Raw genomic sequence first — 26239 nt, forward strand, 5'->3', positions numbered from 1 at the left:
TTGTTTATGCCAACGCTCAATCGGTTTATTTTGCTTGTAATTCATTACATATAGCAAGGACAGACCATATTCAATTACTTGAAGTCAAAATTAACTTTATTGAAACAAAGATTCGTTAACATATATGATTATACTAATATGATGACATGGATTGACAGTATAGAGGTTTCAATCTTTGTCTTCACGTGTTGAATTCAAATATATTTGGTTTGAACAGGAATTTATGGTAATTTTTTTTTCGCAGTTTAGTCATTTTTTTTATTTATTACTTTATTTTTAAATAATAATAAAAAAGAATAAAGCCAATGATTTTGTTCCGTTGCTTGGACCCTAAAGTAAAGATTAAACGGCCACTATATAAATCTCTACCCAATCACTCGCGGGAAATTTTTGGCCAATCCAGTTGTAGAGAAAACTATTTTCAGCGCCAATGCGTTGTTCTCCGATCCGATAGCTTCCACTTCACGCGCAGTTTCGTTTCCTTTTGAAACGAACATCTCCCCCCCTCTGCCATTCTCTCTCGCGATGAATTTTGGAGTTTCCACTTCCATGAACTTTGCAATCTCCACTCCATCGCTTCACCTCTCTTTCGAGTTTCGAGTCCGACGTTGCGATCTCACTCGAGCTCATAGAAGCCGGAATGCGTATTCCACGAGCTTATTTTTTCAGTTCCCGCCGGATTGGGAGAAGGATCGTCACTGTCAACGCAGACCAGTCTTCTTCTAGAGCCACGGATGACGGTTTCAGCATCGAAGTGTCCCTCCGGTACTGCTCAAACGTTCATTACACAGTTTTTGTACTACTTTTCTTGATTATATGCTTAACCAGAATGATACATATATTTATATCTATATATTGTAAAACTTGCATGTCATTATGCTGTTGTATACCTCGAGCAACCTATAATTCTACTTGCTCGTGGTTCGCATTTCGATATCTCGTTGTTATATTAATTTATGAGCTTTTTGTGGTCTCTATGTCGTTTAGATTCTCAATTTCGTTTGAAACTGGCCCCGTTTTCTTGATATGCCCTCATCAAGTTTATTTTTACTCTCAAGGATTTTTTCCGCTCTTCGTTTCTTATGTATTACCTAGGTATAGATAGGTTTGATTATCTCAGCATCGCTTGTTATCGAAAGAACTATTCTGCAAACAAGGTTTTGGTTGGAGTCCTTAGGAGGTATCCGATTGTTTGTTCTGAAAGTTTCGTTGCTCTCTGGTGAAAATTTTGTTGCATTCATAACCAGAGATTTGGAGACGCGAGGTGCTGGTAGATCGCATCCCCTGGAAATTCATTATTTTATACGTAATGGTTGCCTTGGAGTCATAATCTGTTATTCATTCTTTTATACGTGCTGGTAGATCGTTTTCTTGCTATGCCCTCATCAAGTTTATTTTTACTCTCGAGGATTTTTTCCGCTCTTCGTTTCTCCATTTTGGTGGCTTTTACCTTGCCTGATGGTTTTGTTGAATTTATGACCACTATGACTTGGGCTCACTCTCTTTCTCCGATTTTTTTCTATTCATCCAGTTAACCTCTTGGGATTCTGACCACAGATAAAGATTACTTCCCAATCTAAACTTAATCAGGTTGAATCAAAATCACAAGGTTCAAATAAATTTGTATTTGTTCATGAAATAGACACAATGTGATTTAGGACTAACATATAGTTCTGTTTTCAGCCCGTGACACTGTTAATCAGTTGGTTCACCGACTTGATTTTTTTTTTTTTTTAAACACATTCTCTTATCTGTTGTTTGTCATCAGGGAGGATACAGAAGGTTTTACTCAAAGAATACATGAAATTGACACCTAAAGTTGTCAACGATATCCTCTAACATGTTGGGTACTTTTCTTCGTACTTCACTAGGAGGCCATGATACAAATAAGACTGTTGATAATTTTCAGGATCGTGGAATGAATCAGGTACATGTAAAAAGCTAGTTGACTACTTCAGAGAAGAAGCGAGAGCAACAAAAAATAAAATAATGCAATAAAAGAAGGGGGGAAAAAAAAGAAGAAGAAGAAGAAGGAAAAATAAGGGAATGCTTCAGAAAAATTAATGTCTTCCTATGGTCTCGGCGTATATCATTGGCGGCGATGGTACTCAAAGAAGAGCAGCTTTAATTTATCAGGTATTAACTCTTATTAGAATTTCACACTTGTTCCTTAACAATTCATTTGTTGGACTAGTAGTGTTGCCTTTCTTCTTCTAAAGGGAGTTGCAAAACGAGGTCTTCAAGTTTCTGTAGCTGGGATCCCCAAGACGATTGATAATGCAATTGCTGTAAGTATTTTTCTGGACTTACAGAAAGAAACCTCATCTGTTGCCAATATTTTCATTATTTAGTCAAATATTCATTTGTAAATGATTAATTAGTTGCACATGAGGAAAGGCAAGATCATCTTACTTTTAGAACCTAACCATGGATGTCTATCTATTTGTACTTTCTGGTTTTAATGAAATTTATTCACGTTATGCACTGTATAGTGCGTACTGACCAAACGTGTTTAATTATTTTCTCCCGACTGTATTGACAATTCGATGTATTGTTTTTTAATGTCTCAATACTCTTTAGTGATGAAAGATACATTCATATGAACACTTCTCATATGGATCCTTGTGCACGGTGCATATTTCTTGATAATAAGACCTGAACTTGGATAAATTCATAGTTTGATAGGAAGTTTCTAGTGATTTGAGTGCCTAGATATCTACATATCTGAAGATCTTATCTTTAGTTCTATCAACGGAATTATAAATAGGACTGTGTGGATATCGTACACCCGCTCATGAAGGAAATGTTGGATGATTGAAGGGAAGTAGGACATTGTTAGGAATAGTAGTAAGGAAACATTAGGATATTAGGTCATATTAGTCACTATTTTTAACGGTGTTTCTCTGCTAGATATTTGTTTAAATTGGGTTGCTTTTATTGTTAGTTTTTCCCTTTTTTTTCTCTCTCTGAGTTTTTATTTTTGAGCATTCGTCTCCTTTTATCTTTTCAGTGAAGAGTTTCATCACTTATTCAAAGGTTAGTCATAAGTGGAGTGAATAGGTTGAAGGGTTTTCCTACGGTAGATTTCAATTTGTAGAAATGTTTTCTGGGAGATAACTTAGCCTCTCAATACCTTCGTAACTTTCTTGGTTAGTTCAATAAATTTTTGCTCTTGCCTCCTACTTTTCTAGATTTTCTTTTAATCTCTTTGTTGAGGAAACATATTTTAGGAATGTGATCTATATCTTAGAAATATGGTAGGATAGTCTATTTGCATGTAAAATAATTAAGCTGATTGGTTTTGCTTGATGTTTGGCCTCTACCTACCTACAAGAAACCATCATTTTGGTTAAGAGAAAAAAACAGAGAGAGAATTGTCATCAAAATTGACATTTGAAAATTCAAGCCAATTGAACAGTTCAATTGGAAAAGATCAACAAGAACCGATCATAAAATGAATGAAATTGATTTTTTCTTTCTTTCTTGAAAATGATTGAAATTGAACTGACTAAAATACTTTGTTTTAAAATTAGACTAATTTGAAATTAGAAAAGAAAAAAAAAATTGGATTCGTTTTTTTATAATTTATTTAAATTTTAATAATTTCTACATTTCCACTCCATTATTGATTTGTTGTGGCATTGAATAAACTTAAATTTTTTATTCCTAAGAAGATGCAAAGTGTTGGTTAAGAGTTTAGGATGCATTACATTACAATTCTCTGCTTTAACAGTGTTTAAGTAAATTTTTAACCTTCCCATTCAATGGACTATAAAAATGTTCTTGTAATTGTGAGGGTATTCAAATATCGAGACCTCAAATGTTTAAAATTTCACCCTATAATGTTAGAGCTAAAAAATCATTTATGTAAGGTAAGAACTATTTAGAGCCATCTGCAAGACGGCATTTTCTTCCATTTCCTTGTTGCAATGAGATTTTACCTCATTGAAAGTGGCATCACAAGAAAATGACACAACACAACCAACCCTCATAAAACTCTTTTTTCTTTTCTCAGAGTCAATTTCATATTGTTAGTTGTATATCTTCTTCTCCTCAACTTGTTCTTTGGTTTTATCCTTATCCATTCATGCACCTTCCTTAGGTTCTATAGGGATCACTCCTTCAATATGGACGATTCCCTCTCTCTATGTAAGTCGCTTTCATTCTTTTTTTGAGGGACAGGGCAGCTGCGGGAGTGAAGGAAATGGACAATTCTGGGCCAATGGAAGAGACTCGACTTGACCTTCATGTAAGGACAGGCGCAGCCTCTTTTTTGTTTGTTTCTTCATTAAATGATTGCTGGTTAACACACAGACAGCTTAACTAGTTTTTATCACATTATTCATAATGCACATATTTTGCTTCAAAGTTATCATATCTCTTGACAGGATTTAGATGTATCTCTGTTCACATGGATGGTATACAAAAATACTAAAATAGTAAAAAAAAAAAAAAAAAAGTATGTTACTCTGGTAGTGCTAAAAATTACCCAAGGTTATTAGAGGTGACATTATCAGCTTATGACAGCCCATTCTGTTTTAAGAAATCTACTGTTGTTTGATTTAGACCATTTAGATTGTATGGTGTTGTTGGGGAATGGTTGAAGAAAATTGCTTCTCCAAATTTCTTTGTTTTTGGATGGTGATTCTTCTAAACTGAGATGTTTTTACAACAATGTTTTATTAGGTGGAGAGAGAATGTTCAAGTGCTCCTGGGGAAGCAATGGAAGGTTAGTAAAAGTATGATATTTTTTTAGTGAAGTCTACATATAAATCATGAACTCTTCAGATCTTTTTAAGTTGCGAGTATTATATTAGTGTAGAGATAGAGCTGGAAAGGTAGAATTATATGAACAAGTGATAGTCATGTCTAGATAATTTTAAAATCATTCAAAATCACGTTTTTAATCATTTAAAATTATTTTTAAATTATTTTGATTGCATGGGAAGTAGTTAGAGAGTGATTTTGACTTTTGAAAAAAAAAGTGCTTTTTAAAAATTTTAAAATAACTCCCACGAGAGATTTATAGAGATCAGTGGGGAATTTTGCTCCATTTTTATTTAATATATACTTTTTAAAAAATTTTCATTTCAAATAATCTTTATAATGAAAATTTTCTATTTTCGAATATAATTTTTCTCGGAAAATGTAAAACTTATCATAAAAAATATAATATAATATTCTACTTTTTCTAAGAATTGAAATTTTAATATTATTTTAATTTTAATTTTAAATTTTAACAAATTAGGGTAGGATAGAAGAATATATTTATCCCTACTTCATTTTTTTACCCTAATTGTCGATTTTAAAAGGACTATTATTTCAAATTAATTTTTTCCTATTTCACTTAGTTTGTGCTAAAATTATGTGAAAAAGGAAAATTTTGATTTGTTTTTTAAAAACTAATGTATTTTAAAAATAAAACAAGAAAATATAGGGCAGTTTTGAAAATAGAGTAAGATAAATCTCTAAGGCATCTTTATGAATATGCTTTATGAATATGCTTTATGTTATAAATCATTATAAATATTATTTATGAATATGTTTTACGTTATAAATATTATTTTACAATTTTATATAACTATAATTTATTATGTTATATAAGTAATAATCTTAACAAAAATAAAATAAGAATATAACATGATCTTTTATAAAAGTTTCTATCTTCTGAGTTTTAAAATTTTAAAATTTAAATTTATACACTTCAATAAACATAAAATAAGAAATGATAATGTCCATTAATATAGAAATTGAAGGATTAAAACCTAATATATGGTATTTTGAAGTTTTGAGAATTAAAAGAAAAAAAATACAAAAGTTAGAAGCTAAAAATAATATAAAAAACTTATAGATAGCTTTTTATTTTTTCTTATTTTAGTTATAAATTAGACCATGGAGTAAGAGGAACAACTCTATATTTACATAAAAATAGCTTGCAAATTAAATACTCCACTTAACCCAACATAAAGGTAGTTGGTTGTTTTAATTTAATTTCCACCCAGTAGTATTCACTTCTCATCCATTGCCATCAATGCCTTGGGAATATTCCTCCATTTCTGCCCCCTTCCCCTCTTCTGGCCGGACACCGCCGGCGGGTCGGGTTCTCCGGCCTCCAATGGGAAATTCAAAACGGCTTTCCTCCCTCTCAGTCTAAACGCCGCACAGTCGTAGGCCTTAGCCGCGTCTATATCACTGTCGTAAGTCCCCAACCAAACCCGAATCCCCTTCCGGGTCGGGTCACGAATCTCCGCCGCAAATTTCCCCCACGGCCGCCGCCGTACTCCCCGGAAATGACTCCTCCCCTTCCTGTCGGTGTCTGTCTTCCCTGCCACAGAGGCTTCCGCATCGGCTTTGCTGGCCTGCCCCGACATGTCGGTCTTCGGTGTCGACCAGTCTACAACTTCGCCGGCCTTCGTGTCGTTGTAGCAGCCTTCCGCCGGAGGCGGTGATGGCGGAATTGGGGAATCGAAAATGAAATCTTCCAATTTGATGGAGTGGAGAAAGGGGGAATCTGTTTGGAAATGGGTTTGGTGATCTGAGGAATCTACCAACAGAAATTGGGTTATGAATTCTATGGATAAGAATTCTTCTAAGGACGCCATTTTCAGAGAGATTAAGATTTAAGATCTCAGATGGTTGCGTTTTACAAAGATTTGTGAAGATTGAAGGAAGAGGAGACACCAACTATATATATAAATAATACTACTAGTGATTTTACCCCAAAATTCCATAAATGTTGGATTTCGATCCAATCCACTTGGAACAATTATTTTTTTGAAAAGGAATTGTGGAAATGAACATTCAAAAGATTATAAATATCCCAAAAAAAAAAAAAAAATTAATATTGTTGAAATACAAAAAGAAAAATACAATCAAATAAAATTGGGCCTCTAGCCTGGATGCGGAGACCGATATTGAAGTGGAAATTGTTGGATGAAAGGCTGCTAATTTAGGGAATGATCTTGAATTTATAATCAAAGAATACTATCTCCATTAGTATGAGACATTTTGGGGACTCAAAGCAAAGTTATAAAAGCTTATGCTCAAAAGATAATATGAGGTAGATAATTTTTTTTAATATAGAATAATTAATTTAAAAAACTTTTAATGGTAGAATTATATTTCTTTTAAAAGGTGGGAGACAAAATCAATAAATATTTATTGTTGGTGGGCTAAATGACATAACTAACCCTATCCTTGAGTAGAAGAGTTGTCATAAATTTAAGAAAAGGAATTAATGATATAATAGAGAGTCTACTATCTTATCCTTGAGGTAATTTGGGTATTGATATATGAGAGTGATATGAAATGCACAAACACATTGGACATTGGAAGAGGTCACCATTTTCTCAACTAGGGACCATATCAGCTGTACCTAAGTTTTTGCTTTTTTTTCTTTTGTCCAAAATATAGCGTGAGATATTTTCAAAACGCTATTTAAAAGTAATTCTTTTAATCTCGTAATTTAGAGACTCCAACTTAATCTACAAAATGAAGGATGGATGATCCAACCACACAACAAGTAGTACAAGAGGCTGCCACTTGAGGCCTCTAGATTCCATATCCAAATGCAACTTAGAATGAAGATAGAAAGATTCTGAGTTAAGCCTCTCAGGGAGGAGAAACATTTTATAAGGAGTACTTCGTTCTCATCTCTAATCGATGTGAGATCTCACAATCCACCCCTCTTGGGGGCCATCGTCTTTGTTGGTACACCACTCAATGTCTGACTCTAATACCATTTGTAACAGTCTAATCCCACTGCTAGTAGACATTGTACTTTTTGGGTTTTCTCTTCAAGGGCTTTCGCTCAAGGTTTTTAAAACTCGTTTGTTGGGGAGATGTTTCCACCTCTTATAAGAAGTACATAGTTTCCATCTTCAACCGACATGAGATCTCACATTTTTCGAAAAAACCCTCATAGTTAAAATTAAAATCTAATTTCAGAAAAGAAAAGAAACACAAGACAATTCATCGTTTGAAACAATAAAATAATTATTGAGTCGACATCTAAAGGAAAATGCTATATTTATTTAAACTAAGAAAAAATGGTCACATCTCTAATGACTTTTTTTTAATTGAAAATTGACTCCTCAATAAATTATTGGAATTGATTGCAATAATTTAATTGGAAAATTGATTGGTGCATCCCTGTCCCCTCCTCCAGGGAGAGACCACCTTACGTATTGCTTACGTAATCATATTACGTCACCTTTTATAAATATTGACGTCACTAAATTAATTTAATAAATTCTTCTATAGTATTGGCTTAAATTAATTGCCCGTATTATATTGGACTTGGATGTTCGTGAAAATTTATATATATATATATATATATATATATACACATACACACATCCTTTTCACAGTTACTTATGTACTTTTGTGACTTAGCGTGGAAAAATTGAGCTCGGTCGATATGGATCTAAGGGAGGTCGATTTCTAGCTTGATTTTATTTCACTAATTTGTAAAGTAATTAAAAGCTAATTATTATAATAATATTATTATTATTGTATATTTATTTATATGCATTATAAAATTGAAATACACTTTATTATTATTTCGATTATATTTACTCATGCTGAAATTCTCTAATTTCCACCACTCGTATTGTACGGAACTAGCTAACCAATAACTGCTCGCCAACTGGCAATGCTGCTATCTGGGAGGGCCCCACCTGGAACTTACTCGACTCCGGTTCGGCTTTTTTATTAGCTGCGCCTTTTCTTCTCTTAGCCGACTCATCAGCCAAAGGCACAAGGATATCATGCTCCCGACGTCGAGCCGAGACTCGGAGCGGTGGCGGGTCGTCAGAGCCAATGCGATTAGGGAAGTTAAGAAGAGCCTTGGAGCCGCGCATTCTGAAGGCGGCTCGATCATACGCTAAAGCAGCATCCTCAGCCGTCTCGTACGTGCCAAGCCACACACGTGCACCGCTCTTAGCCGGATCCCGAATCTCGGAAGCGTACTTCCCCCAGGGCCGCCGCCGTACTCCACGGTAACGCTTACTCTTGTCACCCATCTGGGCGGCGGGCGCAGTGGTGGTCGGAAAGGGGTCGAGGTGGAGGGCGGAAGAGGCGGAAGAGGCGTCCGGCGGATGGATGGAATGGAGAGGAGAAAGGACGAAAACGACGGCGTCGTGAAGGGAATTGAAGATGACCATGTCGTGAGAATCGTCGAGTTTGAGGGGCAAATCGCCCCATTGATCGGTTAAGGAAGAGAAGAGATCGGCGTAGGTTAGTGGGGTTTTGTTGTGCACCAAATTTGGGTCGCCAAATGGATCGGGTCTTTGGAGCTCCATTTTTGTGGGGATTTTGAAGATGAACACAAGAACATGGAAAGTGTTGGGCTATGGATAAGTGTTATTTATAAAGGAATTTTGATGGGTTTGGTAATAATATCTCATAACACTCACTCATAGGTGGGGAAAGGAGCAATAATGACAACAACAAGTGGATTTTTAACTTTTTCTTTCTTGCATCCTAGCGCATACTCGGGTTAATATTTTGTTCGATATATTATGATGCTTAAGTTAGTATCTAAATTAAATTGGCGTTAAGTCAATCATAGTAGGATTTTATACCATGCTTATCTCGTACGAGACACCTGTTATGCTTTCATGCTTTCATACGTAAGCTAATCGTGTTAGAAGGGAAAATCCTTGGGTTACTCTTCTACAAGAGGGTCTACTAAAAAAATTAAAAATTTATTATTATTTTAATCGGATATTCCACTAAAAAATTAAAAGAAAAAATATATATATGTAGACTATAAGTTGGGCCTTCGATTATGGTAGTGCTGAGCATATGGACTGTTCCAAAGGCCAACATTTCCTTCCCACTAAAATCTCTTTACAAATTCCAATTCCTTTTTATGTACATCAATTTTAAGTAGCACTAAATACATTAATATCTAGGGGTAATTTCGGACCCGAGTGGCAAATTTGACTTAGGATCCAAGACGAGACAAGCCAACCATCTCATCAAGCTTAAAAATGATAGAAACTCGAGTCTAAAATGTAACTTAGGATCCAATCGAACCGGGCCTAAATACTCAATGGCTCAAGTTATTGAAGATTACCATTTTACCCTTTTACTTACTTCCGGTAAAAATATAACATTAATTTAGAAATCACACGATATCGAGATGTTAGGGATAATTTCGGACCCGAGTGACAAATTTGACTTAGGATCCAAAACGAGACAAGCTAACCACCTCATTAGGCTTAAAAATGATAGAAACTCGAGTCCAAAATGTAACTTTAGGATCCAATCGAACCGGGCCTAAATACTTAATGGCTCAAGTTATGAAAGATTACCGTTTTACTCTTTTATTTACTTCGGGTAAAAATATAACATTCTGAAATTAGACTTAAAAAAAAAATTAATTTATTTAAAATTCTAATATATATTATTAAATGATCAACAAACTTATTTAATTTCGAGAGCATTTAAAAGAAAAAAATTGCAATTCCAAAGAGAGGATATATTTGGACGTGTCCCCAAACAAGGCACTTGGGTTACATGCAAACCATCCATGAGAACCTTCACGACACGTGCCAAATGCTCTTTAACACGTGCTACTTGGCCACCCTCCAATTCTCTCTATATTACACCTTCTATTTTCTTTCCTTTCCCTTGTAATAAAAATCACAAAATTTCAATTGTCTTTCCCTCCGATGGCCGAACATCAGACGTACCAGCCGTCCCACCAGCAGCCGGGCACTCAGCCCCGCTACCAGGTTGTGAAGGCCGCCACCGCAGCCACCGCTGGTGGCTCCATGCTCATCCTCTCCGGCCTCATCGTTGCCGGAACCGTCATCGCTCTGACTATTGCGACGCCGCTGCTCGTCATTTTTAGCCCGGTTCTCGTCCCGGCGGTGATCACGGTGTCGCTTCTCATAATGGGCTTCTTGGCCTCCGGTGGGTTCGGGGTGGCTGGCATTACCGTCTTTTCATGGGTTTACAGGTAACTTAATGAATTACTATATTTATTAATATTTCCTTTATTATTTGAGTATTAAAGCTAATTATGGTGGTTAGTGTTGCATGAGCTTTATCTCTATACATTTAACACTTGATTAAAGTAGTTGTTAAACAACATTTGGAAGTTATTTAGGCTTAATCTTTAATTGAAATTATTTAGGCTTAATCTTAGAAATTGGTAATTCCCCTTGTTACCCATCATTATAATCCTTATAGGGTACCTTTTTCTCTCAAATCTTTTAACTTACAAACCCTATGGAATATGTTCCGATCCGATCCGGGGCGTGTCAGGGGTTGCACATCCTCGACGAGGCCTCCCAGAGCGTGTCGGGGGTCGCGCATCCTCGACGAGGCCTCCTGGGGCAGGACCAAAACTCGAACGTCCTAACGAAATCAGGAAGGGAGTGTCCCACCTTCTCTAATTTAGAGATTGATCATGGGTTTAGAAGTAAAAATACTATCTTTATTAGTATGAGATCTTCGGGATAAATTAAATGTTTTTCAAAAGCAAAATCAGGAGAGCGGATGACAATATCATACTATTGTGGAGAGTCGTGGTTTTGAGAGCGATACTCAAAGTGGACAATATCATACTATTGTGAAAAGTCGGGTTTTTTGAGAGCTGATGTTCAAAGGGGACAATATCGTACTATTGTAGAGAGTCGTGGTTTTGAGAGCTGATGTTCAAAGTGGACAATATCATACTATTGTGGAGAGTCGTGGTTTTGAGAGCGATACTCAAAGTGGACAATATCATACTATTGTGAAAAGTCGGGTTTTTTGAGAGCTGATGTTCAAAGGGGACAATATCGTACTATTGTAGAGAGTCGTGGTTTTGAGAGTTGATGTTCAAAGTGGACAATATCATACTATTACGGAGAGTCGTAGTTTTGAGCCTGATACTCAAAGTGGACAATATCATACTATTGTGAAAAATCGGGTTTTGAGCCCTGATACTCAAAGTGGACAATATTATACTATTGGGAAAAAGTCGGGGTTTTGAGCCTACCCCTGATACTCAAAAGGTGATAATAGAGTCGCTCTATTGGAGTCTAATCAAAAGGTGATAATATCACTCTATTGGAGTCTAATCAGGAATTTAAGAAAATAACCTAATCTTACTATTATATAGTGTTGTATGTGTACTAAATCAAATTCCATCTCCACTGAACTTATTTTAGAACAAAATTGGTTTAGAAAAGAAGTTAAAAAGTGTGTGGAAACTTTGGAATTAGGTATGTGACAGGGAAGCACCCACCAGGAGCAGACCAACTAGACCAAGCCCGACACAAGCTGGCGAGTAAAGCTCGAGAGATGAAGGACCGAGCGGAGCAATTCGGACAGCAACACACCACAGGGTCTCAAACTTCCTAAGCCAGCCATCCATCCATCCATCCTCGTACCAACACCAAATTTGATGTCTTCCTCTTTGTCGGTCGTTGTGCGTTGCCTTTTCCAGTCTCTTCTCTGTGTAGTGTCGCTATAAAAAGCTTCCAGCTTTCTCAACTCTTGTAATGGATTATGTATCTTCTTCCAGCTTTGTTTTTGTAATGATCGAACCCATGATATGAACTAGTGGATTTGAGTTTGGAATAATGTGTGTATTGGTTAATTCCATGTATTTTTACACATTATTGCATGCTTCCTTATAATAATCGAGCTCAACCATGTTTTTTTTCTTCTTTATTTTAAATTAATGAAAAATTATTAACGTAAGAGTATGTTGTAATATTTTTGAGGAACAAGGGAAAACTAAAAAAAAAAAAACAAAACAAAACCTATTCTTAGCTCAGCTATAAAAACTGTTGCATGCGACCATAGCTCTGCAACTTGCAGCTCCTCCCATCGGTAGGGATCGGGGCATAGAGGTCCTTGGTCGCTGCTACGATGGTTGTCCACTCGGCTTAACTTCACGACTCTTCTGAAACTTGCGTTCAATCTTGAGAGAGATCTCGTTCCCCTCGCTCGTCTTCACCGGTGTTTGACGTCGGATCGCTTGGAAGGTACAAAAAGGTAGTAGGTGAACCGGTTTTAGGAGCTTCGGTTTATCGGGTTCCACCGGGTTGTTGGAACTTTGACAGTCGAGTTAAATAGCAGATCCGATATGCCCCTAGCTCTATAATCCTATAATCCAGCCGATGAAAGTCGAGTTAAATAGCAGATCCGATATGCCCCTAGCTCTATAATCCTATAATCCAGCCGATGAAGCAAAATAGCAGATCCGATATGCCCCTAGCTCTATAATCCTATAATCCAGCCCCGATGAAGCACCTAGAATAAGAAAAGAAAGATTGACCCCTTGCATCCAACCTAATTTTGGGGCTCAAGTCTACTCGGATCTCAACTCGAATCTCATATTAGAAGCACCCTGAGTAAGAAAAGAAAAATTGACCCCTTGCACCCAACCTAGTTTTGGGGCTCAAGTCGAGTCTCCTCGGATGTGGAAGAAAGGGAAGCGAAGCTATACAATTTTGGGCATATTTTATGTAGTTTTAAAACATTAACTATGGTGGGTATGTGTGACGAAAGTGGAGTGAAGTAAAGTAGAAGAGAGAGTAAGGGTAGTAGGTGAGGGCACGAAAATGGATGGCAGTTTGTTTGTTTGTTGCATAAAGAAGTGTTCATGAATGAGTTAAGGCTCATAGCTTGGATATGCATCCAATAAGCCTAAAACACAATCATATTCCCACAAATATGACCGTTTCATGCATTCAATTTTGCTTTCATTTTTGGCTCTTCTTCAAAAGTCAAATTTTCTTTTCTTTTCTTTTCGCTTAATTAATTTTGATCTTATCCACATTGAGATATTACATTCAAAACTATTCGTTTAATAACCTTAGTTTTTTTTTTTATCTTTTGTCGACCCCAAAGTCGTAATGTTTCAAAACATCAAGGTCATAGAGAAATTTTTCTTTTTTTAACTTGAAAAATCTCATTCAAGATCTTCTTTGTTACAAATAGTGTAAGGACACTCGGCTTCGAAAGAGGTGGATTGTGAGATCCCACATCGATTGGAGAGGGTAACAAGTGTCAGTAAGGACACTGTACCCCGAAGGGATTGGATGGTGAGATTCCACAAGAACGAAGCATTCTTTACAAGGGTATGGAAGTCTCTCCCTACTAGACGTGTTTTACTTCCCCTCGAGGAAAAGCCCTAAAGAGGACCATATCTCCTAACTCTCTTCGTTTTTTAAACTCTTGTTGATTCTAAACTCCATTCACAAAAAATTAGCTTTTTGACAGACCCGCCTTTTTTTTATGCACCGCTTTACCCTGAAAGGAAAATTAGCTTCGTTCCTCTAGATTCACAACGCTCCAATGGTTTTCGAGAAGGAAAAAGCAATAACCGAAGATGATTGAGAGTAAAACTACACAAATTAACCAATGTTTTTCTTAGAATAATAATGTAATAATGTTAGAAAATAATGGGTAAGTTATAAATTAATCCTTCTAATCTTAAACCTACCTATAATGTGAGTTTATGTTTCAAGTTTTAGTAATGTTTTTAATTTTAGCCCATATTCACACATATATTCCCACACTTTAGGTTATATTTTCATTTACTCCCAAATATTAATGGACCCATACCATTTGAGGATAAATATCTTTTATTTTAAATAATTATCCAAACTAATAAAAATATTAATTTATCAAATTAACAACCCATTTCATTTTATTTTGTAATTTATATTTTTTTAAAAAAATGATTTTTTTTTAAAATTTATTTCCCACCTCTACCCCTTAATGTACCTAAAAATATTATTTTAAAACATCAAATATAACCAAATATTCATATTTATAACACATAGAAGTCCCAAAAATAAAAATTAATCAACAAGTAATTCAAATATATTGTTGGGCATCAAAGAAATNTTTTTTTTTTTTTTTTTTTTTTTAAGGAAAACCCAATAAAGCAACCCTGTAAAGGCCTTTATTTATTTATATATTTATTTATTTACTGCAACAATTCCGATATCCATTCAATGTGCGGCAACTCGAATTCCGACGCCTCCAACTCAGAGCTCCGTTCATTTCCCAGTCCGTCGCTGATCTCCTTCACCGGAATTTCCGAAACGCCGTCGTTCTTTCTCTCCACGGGATATTCAAGTGCGGCCAGCGCCACACGCGCCACGGGAGCATCAAAATGAAGCTTGAGTTTGGTCTCAGGGCGGAGCTCCTCCGGCGAGTGAGCAAAAAAGCAAACTTTGCGTTGGCAAAACCTACCCGCATTACAGGCCCGGGTTCGGTACCGGGTCGGGTGGAGCCAGAACTCGAAAACCCCATGAGCAAATTCACAAAAATCCCCCTTTGGGCAGCTGCCCGTCCGAAAGGCAGGGCAAGCCACAGCAGAGTAGTTAAACCGCCGTGGGTCACGGCGTTGCGCCTTCTCGCCACGGTGGGCATAAGGACATTCCGTCCAATCATGGCTGCGGGATTTTGGACACCGTTGGATCTTGAAAGCGTACATCCGAAACTCGTCGGAGTTGAACAGCGCCGTGTCATCGGTTTGTGGCGTTAAGCGAGTGTTCCTGTAAGCGAATTCCGGTAGCGCCACGGCGGTGAATTCATGACCGTACACGTCATTGATGCCGAAAACAAACCCTTGTAACATTTTTTTTCTTCTTTTTTTTTTCGTTTATGAAAATTAAAAAATTAAATATACAAATAACAACGACAGCTTTTTTCTTCAATCAAGACATGTTTTTATATATATAAATAAATATTAATTCACCTGTAAGAAGAACAAATGTGTTAAAAAGAGTGAAACTTTGGGGGAAAATTAAAAATTAAAAATTAAAAATTAAAAAAAGAAAAAAAGAAAAAAATATTAAATGTGTTACCTGAGAGAGAAACGCCATTGTTGGGAAAAGGAGAGAGGTTGAGAGGTCCAAAGGGAATAAACGAAGCTCACTGCAAAATGTTGGATTAGAGTGCCTTCATTTATAGAACAAACACAACAGGGTTTTACATGCTTTTTTTGCTTTCTTTTTTCTTTTTCCTTTTTTTTTTCTCTTCAATAAAACAAAAAAATATATAGTCAATCGAGTAAATTTTCAATAATTTTTTATTTCGTGTTTAACAAAATAATAATAAGTTTTTTTAAAAATAAATTCGCCAACAATAAAAAAAAATTGCGATTTCATTTAGTGTTTATATGAATTTAAATAAAATAAATTCGGACCAACTAATTTATTCGACTAAAAAAGTTGAAAGATTGATTAAAAGTTTAAGGATTTATTAGACATTTCTTACTAGTAAACTTCTTATTCAATAGATATTTAATGTAACAGCCCAAACCATGCTAGTAGATATTGTCTTCTTTGGGTTTCCTTTTCGCACTTTAAGATTAGGGGAAGGTTTCCACACCTACTGCTGGGCTTCGGCCATTACAAATGGTATCAAAGTGAGATACTAGATCATGTGTCAACCTTCTCGCTGTTCCCCGAAGGGGGTACACACGAGCCAATGTGCTAGTAACAAGGGGTGGATTTGGTGGGGGTCCCACATCGATTGGAGAAATGAACAAATGTCAGCGAGGACGCTAGGTCCGGAAGGGAGTGGGAAGGTTTCCACACTTTTATAAAAGGTGTTTTGTTCTCCTCCCAAACCAACCTGAAACAACCGTAATTTAAGCATTTTTGTGTTTTGGGGTGTGGAGTTAAAAAGTAACCATGGTGGTGGGTTAATTTGTTGATGAGAGAGAGAGAGAGAGGGAGGAAAATTGATGGAGATGCATGGAAGCCATTGGAGAGGCTCAAACACTTGCCTCATTGTGAAGCCACTTGTGGCCATTGCAACACATTATGATAGCCATCTGTTTCTCTCAAACCTACTCTTTCTTTCATTTTATTTACACGATTTCTTATATTTAAACAAAAATATTACCCTAACAAAGATGAATATTACTGTAAAAAAAAATTATGAAAAAAAGGTAATCACATTTCTTAAAAACAAAATTGTTATCGAATGACGGGTCGAGCCATTTGAGAAATTAGCAATTCTTTGTATTGTTCGTATTTTTTTTATTTTTAATTTCCTTTTAGAACTCGGTTTTCAAATGTAAAATGTGCTCTATACGTATCAAACATAGACGCGTACGGTTTAAAACAATGAAAATGTTACAATAGAGATTCGTAGGTTGAGTTGGGTTAAGTCAACACACTTCTTAACCACCTAACCATAGACGATTGGGCTGGTTCAGGTTGTCAACCCAACCATAGACGATTGGGCTGGTTCAGGTTGTTCACGTTATTCATTCAAATCTTTGTTTTGAATACAATATAGTATTACGTAAAACATCTATTTATTTATTCAAGATCTGCAACTTAATTTTAATATATATTTTCTATGAGTTGAAAAAAAAAAAAAAAAAAAAAAACAAATAAGAAAGTATTTATTCGAAATAGTCACCCATCTCATAAGAACATATTTAAATGTTTTATCGGAGAAAAATTAAAATTTTAAATATTAAAGAAAAAAAATTAAACCTGTAAAATAATATATTATTATATCAATAAATGGTAAAAAAAAATAAATTAATTATATATATGCTTCTTTCTAAACTTTGTTGAAAAGTGTCCCTTTAAATAGGCAAGCGTTTCTTTTATTATTTAGATAAAACCAAAATAATTATATATATTAAAAAAATGATGACAAAACCAATAATAAAAGAAATAAAAATCCTCAACAAACATATATAGTGACGTTTGTTAGAAAGAAAAAATATCGCCATAATTGTAAGTTCGTGTAATTTTAAGTGATCGGATGACGAGAGGGAAAAAAGAAAAACAAAAATGGAAAGCAAAATAATTCGGTAATTTGATCGTACTATTTATAACGATACCCGTTAATGCAAGACGACAAGATGACTTTTTTTAACAGTATCGACAAGATGATTTTGCCTGAAACGGCAACACGTGCAATGTAGTTAAACCAGTTCGGTTACTATCTTCAACCAACTTGTTTTTTTATTTTATTAAAGATGAAGAATGTCGGTATGCAAGTTGAATCTGCAAATGATAGTCACGATAAAATTAACTATTAATATGAAAAAATATTAAATGACGTTATCAAAAGAAAAATATTTATACCGTTGACGAAATAAATTTCGAGATCTTTTCACTTTTGTGTGTACGACGGTCAAATTGTTTATATTTTAGACCTAACATGCTAATATCCGTTACTGAAAGATATGGTTTTTATAAAATTAAGTTTTTTTAGTTTAACTTGATTAAAGACGTGAAGATCGAACCATCGACCTTTGAAATGATAATTGATATATTCATTTACGAAACTATGATCGAGTTCCGTAAATTTATAGTTAAATTTCTCGTGTATATATATATATATATATTGCACTCCTGGATCGAGTCTAAAAGCATATTTTTATGAATTCTAAGTCAAAAATAGACAAAATAACAGGCAGTAAAAATGAAATTTTTTATAATTTAATGAATGAACTGAAGTTGTTCTGTCTTTCTTTTCCACAAAATGACAAACTAAACATAATTTTGGTAACCTTTTTTCCCTCTCCTACAAGTTTCACTTTTAAAAAATGGTAAGTTGCATCACATGTTATCACCCGCTCTATTACTCGTTTAAATTGCAGGTATTATTATTAATGATATTATTATTTTATATTTGGCGGGCGGTGTACTTGAATATCTAAATTCTTGATCGAGGGTGTATTGTTGGATGATGAAAATCCCACCTCGGCTAATTTAGGGAATGATCATGAGTTTATAATTAAAGAATATTCTTTTCATTGACATGAGGCCTTTTGGGGAAACCCGAGTTAGGAGAGCTTATGCTCAAAATAGACAATATCATACCATTGTAGAGAGTCGTGTTCATCTAACATGGTATTAGAGTCATGCTCTAAACTTAGTCATGCCCAATAGATTGGTAAATCTTCAAATGTCGAACAAAGTGGAAATGAGTCAACCTCGATTTAGGGGAGACGTACTTTGTTCTAGGGGAGATATTGGATCACTCTTAAAAGCTAGAAATAAGGAAGATAGACATTAAAATCGCCTAACCAAAATGAGCCACGAAGAACAAACGAAACCAGCTAAAGCCAATCACGATCAAATTAAGTTTCGTGAAATCGAGTCTGGCAAACCGACCCAAACCGACCCAAATCAACAAATGAATAATAATAAGAACAAATAGATAAAGGGGCAAAACGGTCAATGTAGCATAGAATTACAACACATGAAGACAAATGCAATGAACAAAGCTCTCTTTCACCAATAAGCTTGACTTTCAGAATGGAAACTAAAAAAATTTGATTGCTCTCAGCTTTTAGGATCAGAAGCTTCATTATGTATTCTTTCAAGAATAATGTTACAACAGTTCATGGAGTTCGCATCAAGTAGACCATGGTTCCACAGCTTGATCATTAACAATCTCCAGCACCTGCCAACCCCACAGACATACGTTCAAACATAAACACGACGACCACACGTCGACAGGTTTGTCAGTATAGAGTTTAGAGTTTAAACGAAAACAGGATTTCAATAATTCAAATTATTCTCCATTTCATATAACGGAGAACACGTTATAAGATTCACACAACGCCATATGATGTTATCATTATTTAGTTAGTTGATATGACCGTGCATGTAACCGTCCATACCCACCGCTAGCAGATATTGTCCTCTTTAGGCTTTCCTTTCCGAGCTTCCTCTCAAGGTTTTAAAACGCGTCCACTAGGGAGAGGTTTCCTCACCCTTATAAGGAATGTTTCATTCCCCTCTCTAATCGATATGGGATCTCACAATCCACCCTCTTTGGGGGCCCAACGTCCTCACTGGCATACCGCCTGATATCTGGCTCTAATACCATTTGTAACATCTCAAGCCCACAGTTAACAAATATTATTCTCTTTAGACTTTCCCCTCCGAGCTTTCCCTCAAGGTTTTAAAACGCATCAATTATGGAGAGGGAACCTCCACACCATATAAGAAATGCTTCGTTCCCCTCTCCAACCGATGTGGGGATCTCACAGTGAAATTCACGTCATTCTCCTCGAGAAAGAGGACTGGAAAAAAGGTAGTCCGATAACATCTCCATACACGGTAACCTTCATCATCGGTATTCATTCTTAAAGGATTTTCATACAGAAAAATCGGAAAAGTCGAAGAAATGATGGTTCACGACATCATAAAGAGATGAGAAACTACCATAGTAGAGATGGAGTTTTGACAAGGTTTGGTCCATGTAACTGTGAAAATGCCTCACAAGCCCAGGGGATATGGCCATCTGCCAGCACCCTAAGAACAGATACACTGTGTTCAGGTAACACTATATTTGAACATTTCATCCATCAACACTATTTAAATAGATACTAACAGTGAAAGCAAAGAAAAGTATTCATTGAATTACCGTTGCTTCCTAACGAACGAGTTCCACATATGCATAATTTGCTTCTCGTCCTTGGTTACATCGACAAAATCATCGAGCATCTACATAAATGCAAAATCCATTAACAAGCAAAGGTAGGGATCTCGTGAAAACTATAACAGATTTAACTTTCATTATCGAGCACAACGACAACGACAACGACAACTAACGATCCTATGAAACTGAAAACAAAAATACGAGGGAATGCAGAAGATCACATTGTCACCCTTGCACTATCGCCCTCACCGACTCCCTCTCTGTTGACCCGCTAATCTACAACTGGTCTCGAGTTCATTTTAACATGTCCATACAATATCGAGTACCCAGAATCAATGGGTCAAGAAATCATATTACACTGCTATCATTGAGCAAGATATTACTAGACATTAATGGTCAGACGCCTCAAGAGAAAGAAAAGCAAGCAATATAAAAGGACCCATTACAAGGCTACAAACCCCTATTAGCTATCGGATGTAATCAAAACTTCAAAGCTTACCCTCCTATCCTCAAGATCTGCAACATCATCATCGACTTCATCTTCGCTATCTCGATCTGATAACACTTGTTCCAATGCCATTGGCTTCAAATACATCATTAAATATTGAGAGAGAAAGAACTAAACAACTAAAAATGCATCAATAATATAACAAAAAAAGGATCTAAAAGAGAGAAGAATTTTGAACGGACTATAACAACACAAGATGTGCCAACTCATAGCACTTGATATAAAATGAACACCCAAGACTCGAACGCCCAATGGTCATCGAAGATGCAAACGACTGGCTAAACTATGTCAGCAAACAACATCACCAGTGAAGACATTAACAAAGGATGAAAGCTCAAACAACCTCGGGCGAGGATATCAACCGTGAATATTTGCACATAAATATTCCTACATAACAGAAAGTCCAACAAGCTGGCACTGAGTGTAGTTTATCCGCGGCATGTTAGCACAACATACTTCTATTCAAACCCCACGGTTTGAAACCAAGCTCCCCTCAGGTGAACTCGATGAACTCAAATGTAAGTCCAACCATGTTTTTTTTTTTTCTAAATCACCAAGCACACTTGAACGAAATAGTCACTAACGATTTGAGCATACAAGTAAAGGAGGAATACATGAATGAACCGAGACCTGAGAGCGATCCTGAGGATGGGATGACTAAGAAAGGCTTAAAAAGGAAATGAGAGTTACTACCTATACCAACAAGGTGTATCTTCCTTTTCAATGGCTCAATCATAGGAACTTCATAGTTGAGCGTGTGCTTTACTAGGAGCAATTCTATGTTGGGTGACCTCCTAGGGATTTTCCTGGGATGCATGTGAGTGAGAACAAAGCATGCTTAAAGGACTGTATTGGTCTCTGGGGATAGTTTTCACTCTTAAGAAGCAAGGAGTAGGTAACGTAACCATGTCATAGGGAATGCCAAGGTCATCAGGTGCCGAATCTGGATTCCGAATCCTCGGCATAAGGTGTTACAAATTGTATCTAAGCGGTACTCTCCCAGTAAGATGTAATTCGTTGACAAACCAAAACGAAAGCTGTTGGGCATGTGACAACCAAGTAAAGGAGGGGTACATGATTGAATCGAAACTACAACCGAATGAGAGCGATCCCGAGGATAAGATGACTAAGACGGACTTAAAAAGGAAATGAAAGTTACTACTTATATCAACAAGGTGCACCTTTATTTTCGGTGACTCAATCATAGGAACTCCATAGTTAAACCTGCCTTACTTGGGGTGAAGTATTTAAAATAAAATAAAAAGCTATAGGATTTAGATGTTGTCTAGAAATGAGGATTTTCCGAACAATTTTTTAGGCATATTTATTATCAGAATTGCAAGTACAAAACTAACTAAGGAATACAAAAATGGAAGAAAAAGTAACACAAAATACAGATGAATAAATAAAACCTCCCATCTGTTAAGCACCAAGCAAAGTTTATCAATCGACAATGAGTTAAAAAGGAATTCACCTGAGATCTGTGGGAATGAAAGAACTGTCTCTTCCTTAAGAGGGTACAGCTAAAAGATAATGAAAACGGAGATAAAAATCAGGTTAAAGTTCATATCTTCTAACTACAGAACAAACATCCGAACAAAGTAAGTTATTTAAACAAGTAGTTGTTCTAAACAGAAATACAATAAATACCAATCATACACAACTTCATGGGATAACAACGCTCTTAGTCAGCAACAGAAAATTGACGTCAGAAGAACGTTGATTTGACAAGAGTAACCTAAACGTCAAGATCATAATGATAAAAAATACTAGACATCGAAGCCCATAAGGAGGCATTAAACCTCAATACATCCCAAATCTTCTCCACCCGATCTCTCGACCTCTCTAAGAACTCTAACCTTCTCTCAATTCAAGTACCCCACAGAAATGCAAAGAAACTCGCTTGCCATAGCACTTTTCTCTTCTCCTTAAAGGGAGGGTTCCAAAGCACCTCCCCTGCCACCGCCATAGACCTCCCTCCCTATAGCTCAAGCTATTGAGGATTGTTGGGAGAGAGTCCCACGTTGGCTAATTTAGGGAATGATCATGGGTTTATAAGTAAAAGATACATCTCCAGTGGTATGAGGCCTTTTGGGAAGCCCAAAAGCAAAACCATGAGAGTTTATGCTCAAAGTGGACAATATCATACCATTGTGGAAAGTCGTGATTCCTAACACAAGCCCACTTATTTTATAAGTTTAAGCAGTGACAATTGACTTTGACATGAGAAAAAATTCAATAAAACGATTAAAATCTTAAGATCTACTATAAAAAAAATTCAAGATCTCCTCGTTGAATTCAAGTCTTTCATCATAAGTAAACCGTAGGTTAAGCAAGAGTTCAATTTAAATGCAACAGCTACACTGAAAGTAATCGTCTTTTAATGCTTTCATCACAATGGAAACTCAACATAATTTAAAATGAATCTTAATAGGACTTGCATAATGACAAAATATTTGTAGTGATGGAAAGAGACATGGAAAACGTACTGTCTCGGGTCTGCCCGTTCAATCGACAATTTTCTTGTCTTGGCAAATTGAAGCATAGTTGGCGCAATATGGTGCCCTGATATTGATTGTATGCAGTCAGGATCATTGGATGAATGCAGAGTAGTACTTAAAAAACCTGCAATATTAATGCGATTTGTAACATAATCTAGAAATATAAAAACATGGACGCTAGCATTCAGTGGTGATATTCTCACCTGATATTTGAGCCTTTTCACCTTTGCTAGATTGAGCATCTGAAACAAGAAGGTGGTTGCTCAATAATGATATCTGTACAAGAAGGAACTATATAAAATCAAGTGCCGGAGGTGGCAAAGCAAAATAAACTCACTCCAGAGCCCTCTTTCAATAACATGACATCTAAGAAACATAATAATATTTCAGCTTGATACAAAGAATTATCAGAGGGTATTATTAAAAAAAATCTGAAAGACAGTTTCAAACAATAATAAGTAAGCAGTTTATCCTGCCAAGGGATCATTCATTTAGGAATGCGTAAAATCTAGTCTGGCCATTAAAGAATAACTGATACAAAAGCCAAGGACTCAGGGTTCAAAAGCTCCAAAGATACATATAAAATAGGCTCACTTCCCATTCCTATTTTTCCCCCTTTTCTCCGATACTCTCTCGAACCCGTTCTTCCATTCCACAATCTCTAAAACTGCCCACTTCTTCTTCCCTTCTTTTCCAATTCCACTTACAAATTCATCTTCCTTATTTCCCTCATGGAATGTAGTTTGGGATGTTCTGGTCATTCTGTGATCGGTGAAGATGTGAAGTACTAATAAATTTAGAAGTTGGTACACGAATGGGATCACCAAGGATGACGACGGAATGATGAACTAACGTTTTACATGCGAGGATTATATGTTTATAATCTTATTTGTTGGGTTTGTCAAGGAATAAATGAATTTGAGGTGTTATATCATGCTAATGGAAAGTAAAGAGGATTCCATGTTCCATCACAGAATTCTCTTGATGACAATGGTGTGGTCCCAACTAATAGACAAGGCAAATAGGTCATAAAACTCAATTAAAATTACAAAAGAAAAAAAATCACGGAGGAGAGAAAATATCGAAGAAGTACATACCATCCGCCTTGTTCGATAATGTAGACTCTACAACAAAAGGATGCGTGTGCCTTGCACTTTGAACTGCCCTCTTAACCTTTTTGCTTCTGAGAGGCCCTGAGCTGAAAAAACATGTTAAGAGGTATAAGTTTCTTGTTAATATCAAGGAGTTCAGAAGCATAAATTAAAATGATATTCAAAATTTCTTAGTAGACATGACTTACCAGAAGAAGAATGTCTGCTGCTTTGGATCAATGCCATCTGCGATGATCTAATAGAAAATGAACTCGTGTCATTGCCAAGACTACGCCCAAATAACTAGACCTTATCTAAATACTAAAGACCCTATTTCACATAGTAGATTATTGTTAACCTGAAACATTGCCCCTGTTAAAAAGAAGCTCCGTGTGTCCTTCCAACAATAGAATACAATAACTGTGGCATTTTTAGCATCAGATTCAGCTATTGTCACTAATTTTTTAATGAGGAAAAAGACTTTTCATTGATAGTATTCAGTTAATGTCCTAGCCACTGAAAAGATAGAAGCTTTTACTTGAGACAACAAACATGCATGTTTGCACAATATTTTAACTTCATCTATCTAAAATATCTCAAAACGAGGATCGTAAATATAGACACCTATAAAGTAAATGAAGAAAGAAGTAGAGAAATCCTGGAAAAATAAACGCTATATCGAAGAACTGACGGATGAATGGTGGTAACAGAAGTACCATAGTAATACATGTGAAACTGTTCCTACCTCAGACCTCCAAACATCAGTCTTCGTGGAAACATTTACAGCTTGATACTCCTCAGTTACCTACGAAAACATGATCAAACCGATGTTTGCTCAACGAAAATAGATGACTTAAAACAACTTGATCCTCAAAAAAATTACTGACCCAAAATTCAAAGTTGAAGAGATCATGTAATGATAACAAGTGACATCTCAAGCCCTGTAAAAGAGAGAATAAGTTTTTAACATTTTACTTTCACTTTAATAGTTCTGCCACGTACAGCCTCACATTCATAGCAAGAGATGAATCAAGGAAAATTACCTTAAAGCTTGCACATTTAACCAAGCAAAATGGACAGGAAAAATCTTCAGTTACTGCAAGTAAAAGCTCAATATGAACCAAGCAGAGAGTCAAAACGAGCAGCATAAACAGAGGATAGAAAGGAATCAAGAAACGATTGAGAGCAAGAGAAATACAACACCTTCAGTTTTCTGCAATCTATTGTTGTAGTACCTATAGTTGAAAATAACGTTTCCAGCCCTCAACCTGAAACATAAAGACCAAGCAAACAATGTAATGCATACATTCTTGAAACATACAACCATTTTGAATTATTCTTTCATCAGGAGCAAAGTGAAATTTAAGAAAAGTGAAATTCATAGTTAAAAAATAGTAAGGAAACTGTAAGATCCCACGTCGATTGGGGAGGAGAACAAAATACCCTTTATAAGGGTGTGGAAACCTCTCCCTAGCAGATGCGTTTTAAAAACCTTGAGGGGAAGCCCGAAAGGGAAAGCTCAAAGAGGACAATATCTACTAGCGGTGGGTCTGGGCTATTACAAATGGTATTAGAGCCAAACACTGGGCAATGTGCCAGCGAGGAGGTTGTTCCCCGAAGGGGGGTAGACACGAGGCAGTGTGCCAGTAAGGACGTTGGGCCCCAAAGGGGGGTGGATTTGGTGGGGTTCTCACATCGATTGGAGAAAGGAATGAGTGTCAGCAAGGACGTTGAGACCTGAAGGGGGGGGG

General features: G+C 36.1%; 5 protein-coding genes and 1 long non-coding RNA gene across 21 annotated transcripts in view; 2 read left to right on the top strand and 4 right to left on the bottom strand.

The window, feature by feature from the left end:
* Positions 1-349: 349 nt before the first annotated feature.
* Positions 350-7683, top strand: LOC111810517. Of its 4 annotated transcripts, none has more exons than XR_002817401.1 (7): positions 350-765; positions 1532-1590; positions 1769-2136; positions 2220-2288; positions 4183-4249; positions 4687-4729; positions 7470-7683. It is a non-coding gene; the product is annotated as an uncharacterized LOC111810517 (long non-coding RNA). The 4 variants fall into 4 exon arrangements; XR_002817402.1 differs by lacking the exon at positions 7470-7683 and having other exon boundaries at positions 1769-1847; positions 1910-2136; positions 4687-5112; XR_002817399.1 differs by lacking the exon at positions 7470-7683 and having other exon boundaries at positions 4687-5112.
* Positions 5833-6777, bottom strand: LOC111810516 (ethylene-responsive transcription factor ERF106-like). Its single transcript, XM_023697223.1, has one exon. It carries the CDS (start codon positions 6600-6602, stop codon positions 6009-6011), a length of 594 nt encoding a protein of 197 aa, XP_023552991.1. The 5' UTR covers positions 6603-6777; the 3' UTR covers positions 5833-6008.
* An 854-nt stretch (positions 7684-8537) lies between the features above and the next one.
* LOC111810515 (ethylene-responsive transcription factor 2-like) lies at positions 8538-9484 on the bottom strand. Its single transcript, XM_023697222.1, has one exon. It carries the CDS (start codon positions 9300-9302, stop codon positions 8622-8624), a length of 681 nt encoding a protein of 226 aa, XP_023552990.1. The 5' UTR covers positions 9303-9484; the 3' UTR covers positions 8538-8621.
* A 1162-nt stretch (positions 9485-10646) lies between these two features.
* On the top strand, positions 10647-12641 carry LOC111809834 (oleosin 1-like). The gene is made up of 2 exons (XM_023696270.1): positions 10647-10969; positions 12222-12641. Exons 1-2 carry the CDS (start codon positions 10680-10682, stop codon positions 12358-12360), a joined length of 429 nt encoding a protein of 142 aa, XP_023552038.1. The 5' UTR covers positions 10647-10679; the 3' UTR covers positions 12361-12641.
* A 2252-nt stretch (positions 12642-14893) lies between these two features.
* LOC111810586 (zinc finger CCCH domain-containing protein 54) lies at positions 14894-15887 on the bottom strand. Its single transcript, XM_023697315.1, has 2 exons — positions 15828-15887; positions 14894-15608 (listed from the first exon to the last, which is right to left on the bottom strand). The coding sequence occupies exon 2, from the start codon at positions 15596-15598 to the stop codon at positions 14942-14944; it is 657 nt and encodes a 218-aa protein (XP_023553083.1). The 5' UTR covers positions 15599-15608; positions 15828-15887; the 3' UTR covers positions 14894-14941.
* A 3196-nt stretch (positions 15888-19083) lies between these two features.
* The window catches only part of LOC111810282 (polycomb group protein EMBRYONIC FLOWER 2-like), a 12697-nt gene continuing 5541 nt past the window's right edge, over positions 19084-26239 (bottom strand). For 12 of the 13 annotated variants that reach the window (XM_023696965.1, XM_023696966.1, XM_023696962.1 and 9 more), the window contains 13 exons: positions 25692-25756; positions 25532-25584; positions 25376-25429; positions 25234-25293; positions 24698-24744; positions 24495-24595; positions 23601-23639; positions 23386-23521; positions 22371-22419; positions 20888-20971; positions 20374-20453; positions 20172-20261; positions 19084-19404 (listed from right to left, as the gene is read on the bottom strand). In XM_023696965.1, coding sequence (XP_023552733.1) covers positions 19284-19404; positions 20172-20261; positions 20374-20453; positions 20888-20971; positions 22371-22419; positions 23386-23521; positions 23601-23639; positions 24495-24595; positions 24698-24744; positions 25234-25293; positions 25376-25429; positions 25532-25584; positions 25692-25756 — 979 coding nt within the window. In that variant the 3' untranslated portion in view covers positions 19084-19283. The remainder of the gene's footprint in view (positions 19405-20171; positions 20262-20373; positions 20454-20887; positions 20972-22370; positions 22420-23385; positions 23522-23600; positions 23640-24494; positions 24596-24697; positions 24745-25233; positions 25294-25375; positions 25430-25531; positions 25585-25691; positions 25757-26239) is intronic. The other variant, XM_023696968.1, reaches the window with a different exon arrangement.

Source organism: Cucurbita pepo, chromosome LG14, assembly GCF_002806865.2.
Source record: "Cucurbita pepo subsp. pepo cultivar mu-cu-16 chromosome LG14, ASM280686v2, whole genome shotgun sequence".
In the NCBI taxonomy this organism is placed as follows: Eukaryota; Viridiplantae; Streptophyta; class Magnoliopsida; order Cucurbitales; family Cucurbitaceae; genus Cucurbita; species Cucurbita pepo.

Coding starts and splice junctions, on each gene's coding strand:
- LOC111810516 (XM_023697223.1), bottom strand. CDS start 6,602: ATGGCGTCCTTAGAAGAATTCTTATCCATAGAATTCATAACCCAATTT.
- LOC111810515 (XM_023697222.1), bottom strand. CDS start 9,302: ATGGAGCTCCAAAGACCCGATCCATTTGGCGACCCAAATTTGGTGCAC.
- LOC111809834 (XM_023696270.1), top strand. CDS start 10,680: ATGGCCGAACATCAGACGTACCAGCCGTCCCACCAGCAGCCGGGCACT. Junction 10,970..12,221: donor GTCTTTTCATGGGTTTACAG/GTAACTTAATGA, acceptor CTTTGGAATTAG/GTATGTGACAGGGAAGCACC.
- LOC111810586 (XM_023697315.1), bottom strand. CDS start 15,598: ATGTTACAAGGGTTTGTTTTCGGCATCAATGACGTGTACGGTCATGAA.